Raw genomic sequence first — 20340 nt, 5'->3', positions numbered from 1 at the left:
GAACACCCCCTCTTGCATATTCTTTAAGGATCTGAGATGGGTTCCATGACACCCTGGAGCGGACACTGTTCATTTTACATTTACGTATGTACCTCCAACCAGGGTTACTTGGAAACTCAACATGCATTCTTATCAGCAAGTGCTGCCAGCCCCAGTTTTCTTCTGGGATTTCATGACATGGTCTGACCGTGCCCCAATAGAGATCTCAATCAATGATTCCTTTATCTTTACCCGGTTTTGTAATTGGAAAGATTTAATGTATCTTTCTTATATAAACCTTCTATTTGAGAAGAACTGCTCCCATATTTACAAAACTACTTTGAACTAAATAGGGGATCAATCTTTTCAGAAGAAATTTTATGGGAAACCCACAAATCGATCTTCTGTGGACAGTATATTGCCATGGGCGTTAGACTAAAAAAATCTTATAAAATAAAAGAACAAGCCCTAGCCAGCAAAATAAAGATTCTGGAAGCAAATATGCTTTCCAAACCTTCCAAAAAGATACTTTAAACGTAGACGTTAGAGCTCAGTTAAAAAACATGGCACTGAAGCGAGTGGACAAACTACTCCTTTACACACGTTTGTGGTATTATGACAAAGCCAACAAACCCAATACACTGCTAGCTAAACAGCTTGGAGATCGCACGGAACAGTCTTCTCCCTATGCTTTACGTAACAAAAAAAAAAATCAAACCGCATGCAATCCAAAAGAGAGAGCAGATTTATTTCACGAGTATGTATCACAACTTTACTCACTCCCTAATCTTTCCCAATCTAATTTCCCCATATGGGATAACCTCATTATTTCCTTTTTGGACTCTTGCCTTTTGCCCACTCACGACAGAGGCAATTACACTATTAAATGCTCATATTATAGAGGAGGAAATCAAATATGTAATACAACAATTTCCAAATAGGAAAACATTGGGGCCAGATGGCTTGCCCTACTTATATTAAAAAACCTTCCAGGATGATCTATAACCCAATCTGATGCCCTTTTTTATTCCTTTCTAAAGTGATCTCCAAACCCTGAATCTGTTACATTCCTACATAACTTTAATTCTTAAACCGGACAAAGATAGATTAGACTGTAAGAATTACAGACCAATAGCCCTTCTTAATTCAGATATTACAATATTTACCAAACTACTTGCAGTACGTATGAACCCTTATCTACCCTCCCTGATTCTTAAGGATCAGGTAGGATTTATTCCATTTAGGCGAGGAGGCGACAACACTTGAACAATTTATCTTATAGAGCTAATCAAAATATCCACCCTTAAATACTTAGCAATTAATCTTACACCTTAATTTTCAACACTATATGAGAATAATTTTAAAATGCACGCGTCTCCTGCCTCCCGTGACGTCACGGCTTGTGATTGGTCGCGTCGCCCATGTGACCGCGACGCGACCAATCACAACGCCGGAACGTAATTTTAAAATACTGAATGCCTAGAAGGACCTGAAAATTACGTCACGGCTTGCTGTGATTGGTCGCGTCGCGGCCACATGGGCGGCACGCGACCAATCAGAAGCCGTGACGTCACGGAAGGAAGGAAAAGCGCGCATTTTAAGAAAAGAACGCTGCCGGTTCCCTCGGTGAGGTCCAGGCTGCGTCGGAGAGGTGAGTATAGCAATATTTTTTATTTTAATTCTTTTTTACACATTAATGTTGTTTCGATACCGATACCCGATACCACAAAAGTATCGGATCTCGGTATCGGAATTCCGATACCCGCAAGTATCGGCCGATACCCGATACTTGCGGTATCGGAATGCTCAACACTAGTTACGAGCTCATAGACATCAAAAATGACTAAATTCTTTTTTTATCTAAATGGTGAAAACAAATTCCAAACTTTGTTTAAAAAAATTTTTTTTTGCCTTTTTCCGATACCCGTAGCGTCTCCATTGTTCGTGATCTTGGGTTGAGTGAGGGCTTATTTTTTTGCGTTGTAATGTTTTTAACCCCTTCATGACCTTGGGATTTTCTGTTTTTCCATGTTCGTTTTTCGCTCCCCTCCTTCCCAGAGCCATAACTTTTTTATTTTTCCGTCAATTTGGCCATGTGAGGGCTTATTTTTTGCGGGACAAGTTGTACTTTTGAACGACATCATTGGTTTTAGCATGTCGTGTACTAGAAAATGGGAAAAAAATTCCAAGTGAGGTGAAATTGCAAAAAAAGTGCAGTCCCATACTTGTTTGTTTGTTTGGTTTTTTGCTAGGTTCACTAAATGCTAAAACTGACCTGCCATTATGATTCTCCAGGTCAGTACGAGTTCATAGACACCTAACATGACTGGGTTATTTTTTATCTAAGTGGTGAAAAAAAATTCCAAACTTTGCTAAAAAAAAAAAAATATATAAAATTGCGCCATTTTCAGATACTTGTAGTGTCTCCATTTTTCATGATCTGGGGTCGGTTGAGGGCTTATTTTTTGCGTGCCGAGCTGTCGTTTTTAATGATACCATTTCGGTGCAGATACGTTCTTTTGATCGCCCGTTATTGTATTTTAATGCAATGTTGCGGCGACCAAAAAAACTTAATTCTGGCGTTTCAATTTTTTTTCTCGTTATGCCGTTTAGCGATCAGGTTAATGCTTTTTTTTATTTATAGATCGGGCGATTCTGAACACGGCGATACCAAATATGTGTAGGTCTGATAATTTTTTTATTGATTTATTTTGAATGGGGCAAAAGGGGGGTGATTTAAACTTTTATATATATATATATATATTTTTTTTTACTTTTGCCATGCTTCAATAGCCTCCATGGGAGGCTAGAAGCTGGCACAACACGATCGGCTCTGCTACATAGCAGCGATCTGATGTTCGCTGCTATGTAGCAGAAATGCAGGTGGGCTGTGAGTGCCGCCCACAGGGTGGTGCTCACAGCTGCCAGGGATCAGTAATCATAGAGGTCTCAAGGACCTCTATGGTTACTATTCATCGGATCATGTGAAGGGGGTCGGCGATGCGATCATTTCCGTCCGGAAGCGCCGGTTAAATGCTGCTGTCTGCATTTGACAGCGGCATTTAACTAGTTAATAGCGGCGGGTGAATCGCAATTTCACCCGCCGCTATTGCGGGCACATGTCAGCTGTTCAAAACAGCTGACATGTCCCGGCTTTGATGCGGGCTCACTGCGGAGCCCTGCATCAAAGCAGGGGATCTGACCTCGGACGTACTATCCCGTCCGAGGTCAGAAAGGGGTTAATGATATCATTTTTGTGTAGATACAATCTTTTGATCGCCCGTTATTGCATTTGTTATTGCAATGTCGCGGCAACCAAAAAACTTAATTCTGGCGTTAATTTGTTTTTTTATTTGAGTGGGCAATTCTGAACGTGGCGATGCCAATTGTGCATGCTTTGTTATTTTTATTTTATTTTTAATGGGGCGAAAGGGGGGTGATTTGAAAATACATATATATATATATATATATATATATATATATATATATATATATATATATATATATATATATATATATATATATATATATATACTATCCTGTGTTGCAACCTTTCATCATTATTTTTCTCTTCCATTTATGTCCAGGGAGATTAGCTACAGTGCATTGGGTTATAAACTTCCTGATAATGATGCACACTTTGGACATAGAATATCAAGATCTCTGGAGATGTACTTGTAAGCTTCAGATCATTGATATTTTTCACCAATTTTGGTTCTCAAGTCTCAGACAGTTCTCTTCTCTTTCTATAATCCATGCTTCGTATGGCACACAAAGACACACAATGCAAAGATTGAGTCAACTTCTCCCTTTTTATCTGGTTTCAGTTGTGAATTTCATATCGCCCACACCTGTTACTTGCCACATGTGAGTTTGAACGAGCATCACTTCCTTTAAAACAAACTTTGACATGTTTGAAAAGATGCCAACAATTTTGTCCAGCCCATTTTTGGGGGTTTTGTGTGAAATTATGTCCAATTTCCCTTTGTTTATCTTTTTTGTTGTTGTTCCAATACACACAAACAGAATAAACTTGTGTATAACAAAAAATATGTAATTTTAGCAATTTTCAAAGAGAAATAATTACATTTTTGGAATAATTTCAAGGGTGCCAATGCTTTTAGACATGACTGTAGGATAAAGTAAAGTAATAATAGCAAACTATTAGATACATTGGGCTCATACAGTATATTGCATATACACTGCTCAAAAAAATAAAGGGAACACTTAAACAGAATATAACTCCAAGTAAATCAAACTTCTGTGAAATCAAACTGTCCACTTAGGAAGCAACACTGTTTGACAATCAATTTCACATGCTGTTCTGCAAATGGAATAGACAACAGATGGAAATTATTGGCAATGATCAAGACACTCTCAATAAAGGAGTGGTTCTGCAGGTGGGGACCACAGACCACATCTCCGTACCAATGCTTTCTGGCTGATGTTTTGGTCACTTATAAATGTTGGTTATGCTTTCACACTCGTGGTAGCATGAGACGGACTCTACAACCCCCACAAGTGGTTCAGGTAGTGCAGATCATCCAGGATGGCACATCAATGCGAGCTGTGGCAAACAGGTTTGCTGTGTCTGTCGGCGTAGTGCCCAGAGGCTGGAGGTGCTACCAGGAGACAGGCCCGTACACCAGGAGACATGGAGGGGGCCGTAGGAGGGCAACAACTCAGCAACAGGACTTCAACTTAAGCCTTTGTGCAAGAAGGAACAGGAGGAGCGCTGCCAGAGCCCTGCAAAATGACCTCAAGCAGGCAACAAATGAGCATGTGTCTGCACAAACGGTTAGAAACAGACTCCATGAGTATGGTCTGAGTGCCCGACGTCCACAGATGGGGGTTGTGCTCACAGCCCAACACCGTGCATGACACTTGGCATTTGCCACAGAACACCAGGATTGGCAAATTCACCACTGGTGCCCTGTGCTCTTCAGATGAAAGCAGGTTCACACTCAGCACATGTGACAGACGTGACAGAGTCTGGAGATGCCGTTATGCGCGATCTGCTGCCTGCAACATCCTTCAGCATGACCGGTTTGGCAGTTGGACAGCAATGGTATGGCATTTCTTTGGAGGGCCGCACAGCCCTCCATGTGCTCGACCCATGTGCATGGGACGTGTCACGCTTGGACAGTCACTTCATGAAAGGAGATCCTCAGACCCCTTGTGAGACCATATGCTGGTGCGGTTGGCCCTGGGTTCCTCCTAATGCAGGACAATGCCAGACCTCATGTGGCTGGAATGTGTCAGTAGTTCCTGCAAGATGAAGGCATTGAAGCTATGGACTGGCCCACCCAATCCCCAGACCTGAATCCGATTGAACACATCTGGGACATCATGTCTCGCACCATCCACCAACATCATGTTGCACCACAGACTGTCCAGGAGTTGGTGGATGCTTTAGTCCAGGTCTGGGAGGAGATCCATCAGGAGCATACCCAGGCATTGTAGGGAGAAAATACAGGCACGTGGAGACCACACACTACTGAGCATAATTTCCTTGTCTTGAGGCATTATCACTGAAGTTGGATCAGCCTGTAACTTCCTTTTTCACTTTAATTTTGAGCTTCATTCAAAATGCAGACCTCCGTGGGATATTAGTTGTGATTTACGTTGATAACTTTTAGGTTTTATTATTCTCAACACATTCCACTATGTAATGAATAAAGATTTACAATGGGAATATTTCATTCAGTGATTTCTAGGATGTGGGTTTAGTGTTCCCTTTATTTTTTTGAGCAGCGTATATTGCATATATTGCACACTCATGTGTAAAGTTTAACACCAAAGTTGTTGCTAAGTGGAGAAACAATGATAGTAAATAATGTCTTGGTAAAAAGCAAACTTGCGTAGGTCACAGGCTATAAATCAGGCCCCGTGTCACTCCACCCTGATGGCCGTTTCGTCCTGCTTCATCAGGTTTGTCCTGCTTCCTCTATTATATTATGTCCAAGGGCATCACTTTTTCTGCCTTTTTTATTATTTATAGCGGACCAAGCCTGTGAACTCATATTGTACGTGGCCTGATGAAGGTACCAATTTGGTATTGAAAAACATAGCCTGAATTTTTTTATCAATAAATAAACCTTTACTATATTTTCTGTGCTGTGGACAGTCATTCTCGGCAGCACCCATGTCCTGCATTTTTTTTTCTATATTGTATACTGTAATGTTGTTTTGTCTTCCATCGCTCAGGAACAGAGCAGAAGGTGACAGAATACAATTCTACAGGGCTTTACCAGGGTTGTTCTTGTAATTGCACAACCCCAGAAGGCGAATGTATTCTCCACTATTCTATCTTCCATCTTTTTATCTTCTATTGGCTGTATTATGCTAGGAGGTTCCGTGTATTTTTTTATTTTTCACAGCAATTACAAGCCTATTTTTAAGCAAATATAAAACCCAAATCTAAAATGTCATGATTTTTTTTCTCAAATTTTTGGATAGAAAATCTGCCATGAAATAAATTTGCATCAAAGTGAATGAGAATTTATGAAATATACCTGCAGTGCTTTTTTTTTTTTAAAACTCTTCTTTCTAATGCTGATTTGTTTTGGATTTTCACAGGCTTTCACAGGAGGTGGGGTGTATAGAGAATGGTGAGGAGCTAGAGAAGCTTTCTCATGGGACCCCAGGGGAGATAAGCATATTGTTTGTTTTAATTTTTGCATAATCAGCTGTTTAACTCTTACAAACATTGGGGAATGTTAAGCTTGAAAAAAAGAAGTCTGAGAGGAGACTTAATAACTGTCTACAAATATCTCAAGGGCTGTCACATTGTAGAAGGATGAGTTTTATTCTCATTTGCACAAAGAAAGACTTTAAACAGTGAAATTAAACTGAAAGGGAGAAGACACAGATTAGATATTAGAAAAAACTTTTTGACAGTGATCAGTGAGTGGAACAGGCTGCCGTGAGAGGTGGTGAGTTCTCCTTCAATGGAAGTCTTCAGAGGTTGGACAAACATCTGTCTGAGATGGTTTAGTGAATCCTGCATTCAGCAGGGGGTTGGACACGATGACACAGGAGGTCCCTTGCAACTCTAAAATTCTATGCTGAATGTATATTGCATAGGAAACACAAATCCTGCTCTATACATCAGAATACACTGAAATTGCTGTATACATCACATAGGAGTTACTGAGACTACCAGCTACATCACATAGGATACACTAAGACTATCAATCTATGATTCTATGTTTTCTACAGGGAAATCCGCATCAAAATACTCATGACTTGGTGTGGATGTGCATAGTTCTTTCCAACTCCTGAGAAATTCTTGCTTCTATTTCTTTTCTGGTACATGATGGACAATGACAAATGATATTGTGGTATCGTGCCTGAAGAAGGAACATCTGAAAGTTTGCAAACATATATTATTTTCTGGTTAGCCAATAAAAGTATCACTCCGAGATTACTTTTGTCATCATTGGGCAGAAAAGTATTCGCACCGATTTTTCTGAAATTTACATGAAATTTTGTCTGAATGTAGTTGGTTGCTTCTTGGTTTGTATTGATGAGAAGACAATGAAGTGCAAAGTCTATTAGTAATAGGATGCATGTACATATATCCTGAAAACTGATACCAAACCTCCCTTTTTTTTTAACTGTCCAAAGTAAATCTCCATTTATATGTAAATATAGTTTTGAAATGTGAAGATTGTATCATTTTAGAGCTTCTTGTGGTATCACCATAGCTAATTCCTTGCTTGCCCTGCTACACCAGCCAGCCAGAAAGGAAGTATCCAGTTAAACTTCTTTTCTCTTTCATGAGTAAGAACAATTATATACGTAAGCAAAAAGAGACCTGGAAAGTCTGGAAACTGGGCTGTAAAGTTGTCAATTCACAAAGCACAGAGCAGTGTGGAAGGTGTATGCTCTGCCCGATTTTATGCTGGGAGTAGGGATAAATTCTTGCCAAGTAGGCTTATAAGGTAATCTTTTGTGATGCCTTGTTAAGATAGCACAAAAAAGCCCGGCTAATGGCTGATGACAGCGCGCTGGCAGGCTCTGGGGGAAAAGCTGTCTGTATACAACTGGATAAAGGATCAAGTTCTCTTTTCTCCAAGTCTCAATGGCGTAGTCATTTTTCAGGTAAGATGAATGTGTCTTCCCATCTATCATTACTTGCAGGCTCTCTGGGAAGTTGAAGTCCTGTGGGTTACTAGTGCATTTACTTGGCTGCTGATGTTATTAGTTACAGAATAAGGAGCTTTGTAGACCAGACAGAGCTGCCCCTTTGTGAGCTTTGTTCCTGGGGCTTCTTCATTTACATAATGGATTAGCATGTATCAAAATGCACTTTAATGGGATTCTCCATTTTTGCTACTTTTTTTTTTTTTTTTTTTACTCAAGAATAGACTACAGCTAGAATTGTTCAAAAATCCTCAATGTAGTAATAAAACGGCCCTGTTTTAGTAACAATATTTCCTTTGTCATATCTCTAGGGGAATAAAAAGGCCGAATTTCTAAAACAAGCAATATTGCTACATACAGATCTTTCTTTTTGCGAAAATATAGTGTCTAATTAACCAGTGCTGAGACCATGAGTAATTGGTGAGTTTTTGTTGGTGCTAATTTTCCGTTTTCATTTCTGCACCCTTTTTTGATGCGTTTTTGAGTTAGGTTTTTTTTACACGCTTTATTATCGTATTTTGTCTTCGTCTCTGTTTGGTATGTCAAATTTTAAATAAAGCTGCTTTGTTTTGAATTCCTCCTGTTAAGTAGCTTGATGGGTAAAGCCATGTGCCGACTACAAGTGTTTGAACTGCATTTCTGCTGCGGAAACATAATCAAAAACATGTGCGGATTTTCTGCATCTCAATCTAATCTATGGGGAAAAACTGCAATTAAAACACATTAACCACAAGAGAAATTTTACAGCATTAAAAAAAAAACAGCACTAAGGGCATTAGATTTACATGAATTCCATTCACGCTGCCAGAACTGTAATATGTTTGGTTTTTTGAGCACCAAAATGTGCAGCAGAAAAAAAGTTCCAAAATACTCATTGTAGGAACTTGGCGTCATAATTAACACTCGTATCTCCTTCATCACTTGTTAAGGCAGTTTTGTTTTTTCATGTTATTAAAATATTGTTACTTAGGTAGAAGAACCTTTCCTATGCGCAAATATATTCACACTGTGCAATCATTGCATTTTGTAAACCAGTTAATTCAGTTGACCCAATTCATGTGCTGTCACCAGTATGACTGGTTTGTAGGACTGGTTTGTAGTTACACACAGTAGGGTAATAATAGCTATCTTAGTGCACTGGACACTTTAACTAGGAAACAAAGATACTAGAAGAAGTGTAGTCTTGTCCACTTTGCTCTTTTTCTTCATGGCAGACACTTGTCTTTATAGCTCAGTGCTGTCACTAGCATTCAAGGACTCAGTGCTGAAGTGTCACTATCCGATTCCAGTCACATCTACACAATGCACCATCCCTTTTACTAGATGTTTTGTGGAATTTGTCTCCTAATGGATACAACAGTGTAGACTCAAAACAACAAAGGAAACAAATATTTAAACTTTGGGCCTACAAATAACCCAAAATAATATATTGGTATGGAAAGAAAAAATACTTTTCATCACGAGGCACAGTAATGACCAGTACATTATCACCATTCTAGCTTGATTTTAACAATTTGACCAGGAGTTGAATATAGTAGAGTAGATGACTGGTAGTGTGTGTGTGTGTGTGTGTGTGTGTGTGTATATACGTATACACCCCATTCTGACTTGAATTCAACATTTTGACCATGGGTTTAATAAAGGTGAATACAGTAGACGGCTAGTAGTATATATATGTGTGTGTGCATGTGTATATATATATATATATATATATATATATATATATATATATATATATATATATATATATATATATATATATGTTAACTTGAGGACTTGTATATTCCGCTATCCGCTATTGTAAAACAATATTTATTAATTAAGAAAAATCTGAAAACCATAGAAGAAATCCATTGAATATGTACAATTCTATAAATAGCTCAAAACGTTGGAAACAGTGTTGATTTATTCTGTGTACATCGACTAGAATAGTATATTTTATAAAATAATTTTGTTTCCTATGTTTTATTATTTTTAATGTTTGTGTTTCATTACTGGAAAAGTTTCGGGGCCTCTTTAACATATGTAGTTTGACATTACAAGAATAAAAGCAAGTCTGCAACTGAACAATGGCCATTTACATTTTTATAGCATTTTTTTTCTTGTGTTTAACATTTTTATTAGAATGCCACGAAGGGCGACTCCCAGATAACTTTTGACCAATGCTTTCAGACTTTTCTCAGTGATGTCAAGAGATTCTCCCCCATGTGCCTAACAAAAAAACACAGATTAGCATGAAAGACAACTCGGCAGCTAATACATGCCTTGCAGTACTCAAGGTGAGCATCATGAAATCCCTTCTGTTCGGACTGATGGTCTTCATCTTTGAAAAAATCCTCATTTTTTCAAACTTAAAGAAGTTTAGCTTGGCAAAGAGGAAAGTTGGAGCAAGAAGTACTGAGTCTTGCACACTGAAAAGAGGAGACTTGTTACAGGTCCCCAGGACTCTCTTCGTTCATTTTGGGATTTACTTGGGAAATAACAAGGTTGCCCATCTGATGCCTGATATCCTCCCTGCAATTTCAGAAGACAAGTATCTAATTGGGAAAGTCGTTACCAACAAAAGGCTGATCCTGGGCGTCCTGGCTAAGGTGGCCAGTATAAGGGTGGACATTGTACAAGACTTTGCCTATGGTGGAAGTATAATAGTTAATCACATGGACAAGAGTTTCAAGACAAAACCTCTTTCTAATGAAGAAGTGGCTCAGCGGGCTGAGAAACTTGTGGGGGCCACATCATACAGCCTGCTGTGGGATAACTGCGAGCACTTTGTCACTTATTGCAGATACGGGTCTCCTGTGAGCTTTCAGACCGATAAGGTAAACTTTAGATTAATAGGATTTGTGCAGACCTTTGTCTATAGCTTTCTTTCTGTGCTTTACAATTTTTGATACATGACACAATACGAAATCGGAATTAGAAATTGGATCATATTCCCATACTGATACTGACTCAAAATTAGGATAACTTTTATCTGCAATTTTAGATTTGTTTTAGAACTGTCGATAAAACTTCAATAACACTGTATTAATAGATAAAAGACCATCTAATCTGCTTGTTATTTCAAGGTTGTTAAGATACCATCTTTATGAGGTTTTATGTCTGTATTTGGCCAGTATAATTACACTCTGTAATTACAACCCGCAATTTCATTTACACATAAAACGAGTGGAAGTATCAAGTACAAAGTAACTTTTTTCTTTTCCTTTAAAGCTGAATTTTATTCCCTTTTATTGCAGTGTGACGTATACCTGGTACTGTGGATGGGCCTGAAACAATTCACTTTAATTGTTAATAACCTTTAACCTTTCTAATAGTTAAATAGTTCCTGTAGTAACAGCAGACATAAAACCCTGTCTGGGCCTTGTGGTATCTGCTAAGAGTCTGAGAAGGTGTTACTTCCATATAATTGTCCAATAAAATGATTACTAGGGCTTTCCTCCTTGCTTTATGATGTGGAACAAATGCCTGTGATATGTGCAACACATGACTGATAGCAGAAATTAATAAGTGCAGTAAGTACTGGGCATTCGGACATTACATCTACATTTATTTATTTTCTTTGTTTTGCCCTATCATTTGAGGAATTTTTTGTATTCTTATGTCTTTTTAATTTTTTTTTTCATTTTGACTAATATATTTAATTCAAATATATAGGTTTAACTATAAACCTTTTAATAATTCTTGATACAAGTAATTAAATCCATCCTTTTTATATTTTTGTTGTGCGTACAGAGTTTGTAGCATGACACCTTTTTACCTTTTGGAGGGAACGACTCGCGTTACTAAAGTTCCTCAGAATTGTTTCATTGCATTATTATGTGCATTATTTGCTATAGAGGTGCATTTACTGACTTTATTTAATTTGTTAGCTTACACATTATGGCCATATAATATAATTCCCTATGTATACAATGGTGGACGGATGAAGTACATTCATTATGTGTGTCGTAGAGGTGCATGCAATGTATCCATACGTAATGTATTGCCTTTACTTTTCTATACTCACAGTTAATTTCTTTTTCTTATAGTTTTGTGATATACTGAAGAAGATCATTCGAGACCAAAGGAGCATTGTGATTTCTGCTGCCGTAGGATTGGCATTGACGCTTTGTTTGGGAATAGGCCCATTCACCACCCTTCCCAGTTTTCTTATTACCTTCAGCCTGTGGATGGCGAGCTAAGCTGGTATATGTGTGACGAGAGAGTGAATGGCCAAATATGCCGAGTGCCTTCAAAATGTGCTACATGCCTTGGTAGCAATGGAAAGTATCATCCAAACCTGCAAGTGAGAACATGGACATCACTAGCATTTCAGTACTTTACTATTGTAGCATTCTTGGAAAAAGACTAAAATGTTCTGAAATGCTATCATTAATTTTTTCGAGTTACCATGTATTACACAGACTAGTAATGTTACCAATATCATATTAACACCACGTGGTCTGATTATTAATGCAGAGTATTGCTGGATATCTATCAGGTAGTAGATGTCTACAGTACTGACTTATATACTAGTTTTTTTTCCTTGATGTGGATACTTATGCAATTGCTGTAAATCTTGGTATCCTGTTAACCATGCTGGGCATCTAACATGTTTCCCGTCTGTACCAATTTTTTTTTTAGTACTGGCTGAGTTTTGATTCCCAATCTTTTATTTTTTGTTACTAATTTGATAACCACATGGAAGTAAATTTTATCGAGTTTTGATTATATCGCCAACCATGTCTCGTAAGTGTCCCCATGTAGTACATGATTTCTATTTCCCATGAAAACTAGTTTGGACATAAACCGGTGTCTAGTTATTTCAACCGATACGCTACATGTAATCTGTGTTTTATGGAATGCGACTAATGCTTAAGTACGTTGGGAAAAGTAGATATGCGGCTTTCTAATTTACACTATCCAATTCTGCACAATTGTCAAAATCTCTGCTGGCTGTCAGTGAATTCAGTTATTGTTTTTTATATAACTTTTACAGAACACGTGCTTGAGCTGTTACCAATGAGGATCCAGTATAAAAAGTCCTCTGAGCTAAATGAATCAGTAGCACACGGTTTTGGACTGGCCCACAAGAGGAGAGGTGAATCCCCTGGTGGGCCCCTTGGCAGGAGTTGACCACTCTATCCCACTTATATGTTGGCACATTTCATTATGTATAGACAAAAGCATCATCTTGTAATTCATTCAACAAACTACCTAATGTATTCATATATAGAAGCAGAGATACATTTGTGAATGAGAGTAATGTATTGTTTGCCTATAGCTGAAAAGTGGCCCCCAGAGTCATTGCTTCTGTTGGGCCTTTTGCACCCCAATCCGACACTGGTAGCACAAGCTTCAGTCCTCATAATATACTACAATTTGGTCCGGACTATTACGGTTAGAAACGATTAACTAAAGGAAGCCTGAACATGCACTGCTCTCTGCATTCATTTCTAAGGGAGCTGCTAACATCACCACCATTTCCTAACCAATATTTATGATATACCCTATCACTAATGAGGAAATTTCATTGTTGGGATGACTTATTATGATTGTACCTGGTATCTTTTAGAGTTAATATGTTTTCCTTCTGTAACATTGTATTGTGTGATATTCCATCTGCTGCAATGCAAAATAAAAGCAAATTTTGATTACTAGTTGTAATATATGGACTTTACTATCCTAGTACTAAAAGCCGTGTGAAAACTAGTGAGAAGATACATCTGTTCGGAGTTTAGTTATTTATATAAAGAGTCTTCTTACTGAAAATCAAGTTGTTACCGGATTTCTGTAATTTCTCATCATACATATGATGCCAACGAATACCACAACCGTAGCCACAGATTTTGATCTCTCACTCATCAGCCCAGGAGTTTGCAACATAGCTTCGTCATATCTGACTCTCCATGGACAATCTTCCATAGAGAGCCAAATAGTAGAAAGCCAGCTTTTGGAATGTAGTAGAAAACCCTTGTACCCATAAGAAACCAAAGGAAGAACAGGGAGATTATATGAGCTCCTTTCAAATGTTTCCTCTAGGCAGATTAAACATGGGGCCAATATGATCTACGGCATCATTGCTATCAATAAAAGGCAATCCACATAGAAAAAGCACACGTTGTAGTGATTTGTAGCCAATTATTTGCATATGATAAATTGTGCACATGATCCGCAAAATGGCAAAAAGGGTTTTACACAGTATGAAAGAGAGACCACTCTTTTTTTTTTTTTTTTTTTTTTCTTGGTGTCAGGGGCATGACCTTTGGTCAAACAGTAGTCAGCGGATGATGGACAGCACAACAATCCCTACAAGAGAGCACATCTTCAGCTGCACAGAACATGCCACCGAAGAGAGAATTTCAGGGAACTCTCAAATTGTTGAATTGATTAATTTGTGATAACTGAGAAAGAAATTATCCAGATATAGACAATATGCAGAAACATTTCAGTGCCACTTAGCTAGCACCGGACATTTCTGACCGTTTTCAATTGTATTGTAATCGTATAATATAATGTACAGAAGACATAAATGGTAAAAAGCATAGAAAGTAAAAGGTTTCTACACTACTTTAAGGACAAGTCATCAATACAAGATTGGCAAAGGTTCGGCAACCAGGACCTCTACTGATCACCTTCAGTATTGGTGGGAGGTAAGCAGTGTATGGACCAGGACACCACAGCGCCATACACCGTAGGGTGGGTGCTGCCAGGTACTGCATCTCATCTCCAATTCTTTGTAACATTTTTAACAAACACGCAAATAAGTAGTAGTAGAAACCAAAAACATCATCTTTTAGACAAAAAAAAAGAAAGTAATATGCATATATAAACAGATAGGTTTACAATATGTAGCATTACTAGTCAGACTGGTCATTACCATTAATGTTAAGGATCAGTCTGACTAGTTATATTACATACTGGAGACTCATCCTCCACTAAAACCCACTAATTTCAGTTCTAACTGGCTTTCTGCAAGTGACATTCTACACTTAAAGTGGTTGTCCTGCCTTCGGCTACAATTATGCATTCACTCCACTGTATTGTAAACCAGTGGCGTAAGTTGAAACTCGTGAGCCGGGCAGCACGGTGGCTCAGTGGATAGCACTGCAGCCTTGCAGCGCTGGGGTCCTGGGTTCTAATCCCACCTTGGACAACATCTGCAAGGAGCTTGTATGTTCTCCCCGTGTTTGCGTGGATTTCCTCAGGGTACTCCGGTTTCCTCCCACATTCCAAAGACAAAAGACATACTGATAGGGAACTTAGATTGTGAGCCCCAATGGGGACAGCGATGATAATGTGTGCAAAACTGTAAAGCGCTGCAGAATATGTTAGCACTATATAAAAATAAAGATTATTATTTATTATGAGCCCCGATGCGAAAGCTCCAATGGGGCCCCAAATATTTTAAATCTTTAATAGCAATAGTCTTTTTACCTAGGCCAAAGGGAATTTTAGGGCCCCCTAGGCTCCAAGGCCCGGGTGCGACTTCAACCCCTGCACCTGTTGTACTTACGCCCCTGATTGTTACTGCAGACTTGTGAGTCTTTGCACTGCAAGCTGTGAAGATTCAATGGTGCTGGCTCCGGGACCAGGCAGCGATTTGCATAATTCCATCCACATTCCGACTTGACTGTATCCGGCCTCGATCAATACACTTACATTGTATGAGGCCGTGCCCATCTAGTCAGCATGGGATCCCACGTATGCAAATCAGCTAATTGTGGTCACGCACCTGCCGCACCCAGCATCTACATTCTCACAGTGTGATGTCTCTGACAGCAGGCCATACCTGCATGTCACCTCAGGGGGCTGTACCACCCCTCCTTGTGGTATCACAGCAGTCATATGGGATAGGGTGATTGTGACATCTCCCATAATTAGCCCCTTTGATGCTGATTGGTCAGTAACTATTATTCAGCCAATCGGCACCAAAGGGATTAATCTAACACAGCAATCACCACTCTGCACCCCATCTTCACCTCATAGTTGGCGTGCAGAGACATTGTATACCCCATGTGTTACATGAGAGAGGAAAATCATTGGAGGGCCTTGCAATCCTCCTGCAATCTGTCTCCTGCGATCTGTGCTGTGTCTCCTGCCTCCTGCAATCTGTCTCCTGTGCTATGTGACTGATCTGTGATCACAGCAGCAGCAGTTCCTTAACCCCTTTCTGACATCGGGTGTAACAGTACGCCGATGTCGGACTCCCCCTGTTTGGTGCTGAGCCTGCACCTTTCCGGGCACATGTCTGCTGATACATACAGCTGACATGTGCCCGTAACATCCGCGGGTGGAATCGTGATCCACCCGCAGCTGTTAACTAGTTAAATGCTGCTGTCAACTTTTGACAGCGGTATTTAACTCGCGCTTCTGGCAAGAGCTTCGGAAATCCCGCCCATCGGTGATCCCGTCACGTGATTGCGGGTCACCGATGGGTTGGTATGACAACCAGAGGTCTCCAGCAGACCTCTATGGTTGTCATAACAGATTGCTATGAGCATTTATGCTAAATACAGGCGATCTGATCATCGCCTGTTTATAGCAGTCAATTGGATTATGACAGCATCTAGTTTCCCATAGAGACTATTGAAGCATGTAAAAAAAAAAAGTTTTTAAAAATATATAAAAAAATAAATATATAAGTTCAAATCACCCCCCTTCGCCCCAATGAAAATAAAACAATAAAAAAATCAAACATACACATATTAGGTATCACCGCGTTGAGAATCGCCCGATCAGTATAAAAAAAATGTACCCGATCGTTAATCTGCGTAGTGAGAAAAAAAAGTAAAAACTACAGAATTACTTTTTTTTGGCCGCCGCAACATTGCATTAAAATGCAATAACGGGTGATCAAAATATCGTATCTGCACCAAAATGCTATCATTCAATATGACAGCTCGGCGCACCAAAAATAAGCCCTCCCCTAACCTGAGATCAAGACAAATGGAGACGCTACGGGTATTGGAAAATGGCGCAATTTTTTTTTTTTTTTTTTTTTTTTTTTACAATTTGGAAGTTTTTTTCACCACTTAAATAAAAAAGAACCTACACGTTTGGTGTCTGTGAACTCAAAATGACCTGGAGAATCATAATGGTAGGTCCGTTTTAGCATTTAGTGAACACGGTAAAAACAAAAACACTAAACAACCGCGGGATTGCACTTTTTTGCAATTTCACCACACTTGTACTGGAAAACAGGAAAAAAATTCCAAGATATGTTAATACCAATGGTGCCGTTCAAAAGTAAAACTCGTCCTGCAAAAAACAAGCTCTCATGTGGCCATTTTGGCCAAAAAATAAAAAAGTTAGGCTCTGGGGAAAAAAGGGAGCAAAAAACAAAGATGGAAAATGGCCCGAGGGGTTAAACTTTTTATTTTTTTTACCTTTTGCTGTGCTTTAAAATAGATAATATCCATTTCTTCATCAGTTCGGTATGATTACAGAGATACCAGATTTAGATTTTTTTATGCTTCGCTATTTTTACAGACTAAAAACAATATTTTACAAAAATTAATTTGATTTACAAAAAAAATGCTATTGCCGGGTAATTTCTTAGCTAGTGTATTAGGGGAACATACCTCGCAGTGTTAGTGACATCTAGTTTTCTTTCAGAAAAAAAAATAGTACATATTGCCATGACAAGGACATAATTTGAAGCGATTCAAAAATGTTGGCATTATACTGTAGTGATAATGCACCGGGTCCTCCCCGAGAATCTTAACTTTGTTTGTCTATATAAAATTCAGCCAGTAGTTGAACACTTCAGCAGAAAATTTGTTGAAATGTACAATCCCCAAATTGACATCTGTATAGATTAATCTCTGGTTCATTTCAAAGGGGGGCTAAAGTTCCGATAATACCTGCCCAGTAAGAAGGCCAAATACGGAATTAAACTGTGCAAGCTGTGCGAGAGTACCCCGAGGTACACCCACAGATTTACGGTCTATGAAGGGACGGACAACCAGATTCCCTCTCCCCCCCTGAATGGCCCTTTACCTCAAGGTGAGCAGGAAAATTGAGTAGGAATTGATGCATCTACTGCTAGCTATTTATTATCACCACTAAATAGATAACTTTTACACCTGCATCTCACTTTTCAAGACCCTCTCAGAGGTACAGTTGCACGTGGCAAAGTGCGAAGAAATCGGAGAGGCCCCCCTAAGACAATAATTGGGCAACTGGTGAGAAAGGGTGAAGAGCCCAATGCAGCAACAACATGGTAGTGGTCAAGTATTAGGACAAGTGAGATGGCCTTATCTTGACCACCATACACCGTGACAACAGCTGCCTTGCCACTGTCCAAGGTACCACAACACAAGTCTGAAAGCCAGATTGTATCTTGGATTCTTGGATTATAATAATGCATGGGGGGTGAAGATCTCTCAGATCAGGTCTTCAAACCATACAATGCTGTGCAAAAAGCTAAAATATGGTACAAAAAATTGGCAGTGCAGCTTGTACAGATGGCACTGTACAATGCTTCTGTTCTGTTTCGATCTGCAGCCAATGTGGGGACCTTCCTTCAGTTTCAGGAGGTAGTCATCAATGCCCTAATGTTTGGCACTCGGGAAGGTGAGGATCACAGTAAGTATGCTCCAAGAGGGGAATCCAAAAAGACATAATTTACCATAGGAAAACCTGCCCTGATAAATCTGGCTTGCATTAAGGGTTGCTTCAAAGTGTACCGCACTTCCACAAATTAATACAATTTGTTTTTACCTAGTTGGCACAACACACTTTTATAATCTGATGTACTCCCCACAATTTACACATACCACCACATTATAAATTCATTCACCAGTAAAACCAAAAGCATTATCATTACTATAACTACGCCTCTAAATAATTCCTTGAGGGGTGTAGTTTCCAAAATCGGGTCATTTGTGGGTGATTTCCACTGTTAAGGCACATCAGGGGCTCTCCAAATGCAACATGGCATATCCAGACCATTTCATCAAAGTCTGCCCTTCAAACCGTCACACATTCGCTTCCGAGCCCTGCCATGCACACAAACAGTAGTTTTGCATCAAATATAGAGTATCTGCATACTCAGGGGAAATTTCAGAACAATTTTTGGGGGTCGATTATCTCCTGTTACCCCTTTGAAAATAAAAAAAAATTGGGGCTAAAAAATATTTTTGTAGAAAAAAAATATTTTTATTTTCAAGGTTCAACATTATACATTTTTTTTAAAGCACATGGGGGCTGAAGGTGCTCACCACACATCTAGATAAATTCATAAATTCATGGGGGGTCTAGTTTCCAAAATAGGGTCAAGTGTGTGGGGTTTCCACTGTTTAGGCACATCATGGGCTCTCCAAATGTGACATAGTGTCAGCTCTCAATTCCACCCAATTTTGCATTCAAAAAGTCAAACGGTGCTCCTTCCCTTCCAAGCCCTGCCATGTCCGCAAACAATAGTTTTCCCCCACATATGGGGTATGGCCATACTCAGGAGAAATTGCAAAATTCATTTTTGTGCCCATTTTCTCCCTTTGCCTTTGGAAAAATAAAAAAGGGTTAAAAGAAACATTTTTGTGGAAAAAAATTAGATTTTTTTTTTAAATGTTCACGGCTTAACGTTATAAATTTCTGTGAAGCACCTGGGGGTTCAACGTGCTCCCCACACATCTAGATAAATTCCTTGTGGGGGTCTAATTTCCAAACTAGGGTCACATGAGGGGGGTTTCCATTGTTTAGGCACATCAGAGGCTCTCCAAACGCGACATGGTGCACACAGACCATTCTATAAAAGTCTGCACTCCAGTCACTCCTTCCATTCTGAGCATTGCTGTGCACCAAACAGTAGTATTCTACCACATATGGGGTATCAGTGTACTCACGGGAAACTGCACAACATTGTTGTGGTCCATTTTCTCCTGTTACCCTTGTGAAAAAAAAAATTGGGGCTAAAACATTTTTGTGGAAAAAATGTGACGTTTTTTTTTAATAAATTTTCATGGCTCAACATTATAAATTTCTGTGAAGCATCTGTGGGTTCAGGGTGCACACTACCCACCTAGAAAAGTTCCTTGAGTAGTATCATTTCCAAAATAGGGTCACATGGGTGGACTTTTCACTGTTTAGGCACATCAGGGGCTCTCCAAAAGCGACAGTGCGCAGACCATTCCATGAAAGTCTGCTCTCTAAATCATCATTCCTTCCTTTCCGAGCCCTGCCATGTGCCCTAACCATGGTTTCCCCCTACATATGGGGTATCGGCGT

At 39.2% G+C, this 20340-nt stretch overlaps 1 protein-coding gene across 6 annotated transcripts in view; it reads left to right on the top strand.

Moving 5' to 3' along the window:
* The window catches only part of LOC143792915 (lecithin retinol acyltransferase-like), a 75843-nt gene extending 62074 nt beyond the window's left edge, over window positions 1–13769 (top strand). For 3 of the 6 annotated variants that reach the window (XM_077279380.1, XM_077279379.1, XM_077279378.1), the window contains 2 exons: window positions 10252–10946; window positions 12159–13769. In XM_077279380.1, the coding sequence (XP_077135495.1) occupies window positions 10362–10946; window positions 12159–12311 (738 nt within the window). In that variant the 5' untranslated portion in view covers window positions 10252–10361 and the 3' untranslated portion in view covers window positions 12312–13769. Of the gene's footprint in view, window positions 1–7729; window positions 8086–8438; window positions 8548–10251; window positions 10947–12158 lie in introns of those variants that run through there. The other 3 variants (XM_077279382.1, XM_077279381.1, XM_077279383.1) reach the window with 3 other exon arrangements.
* The last annotated feature ends 6571 nt before the right edge of the window (window positions 13770–20340 follow it).

Source organism: Ranitomeya variabilis, chromosome 1, assembly GCF_051348905.1.
Source record: "Ranitomeya variabilis isolate aRanVar5 chromosome 1, aRanVar5.hap1, whole genome shotgun sequence".
NCBI lineage: Eukaryota > Metazoa > Chordata > Amphibia > Anura > Dendrobatidae > Ranitomeya > Ranitomeya variabilis.
This window is presented reverse-complemented; position numbering and strand designations above follow the sequence as displayed.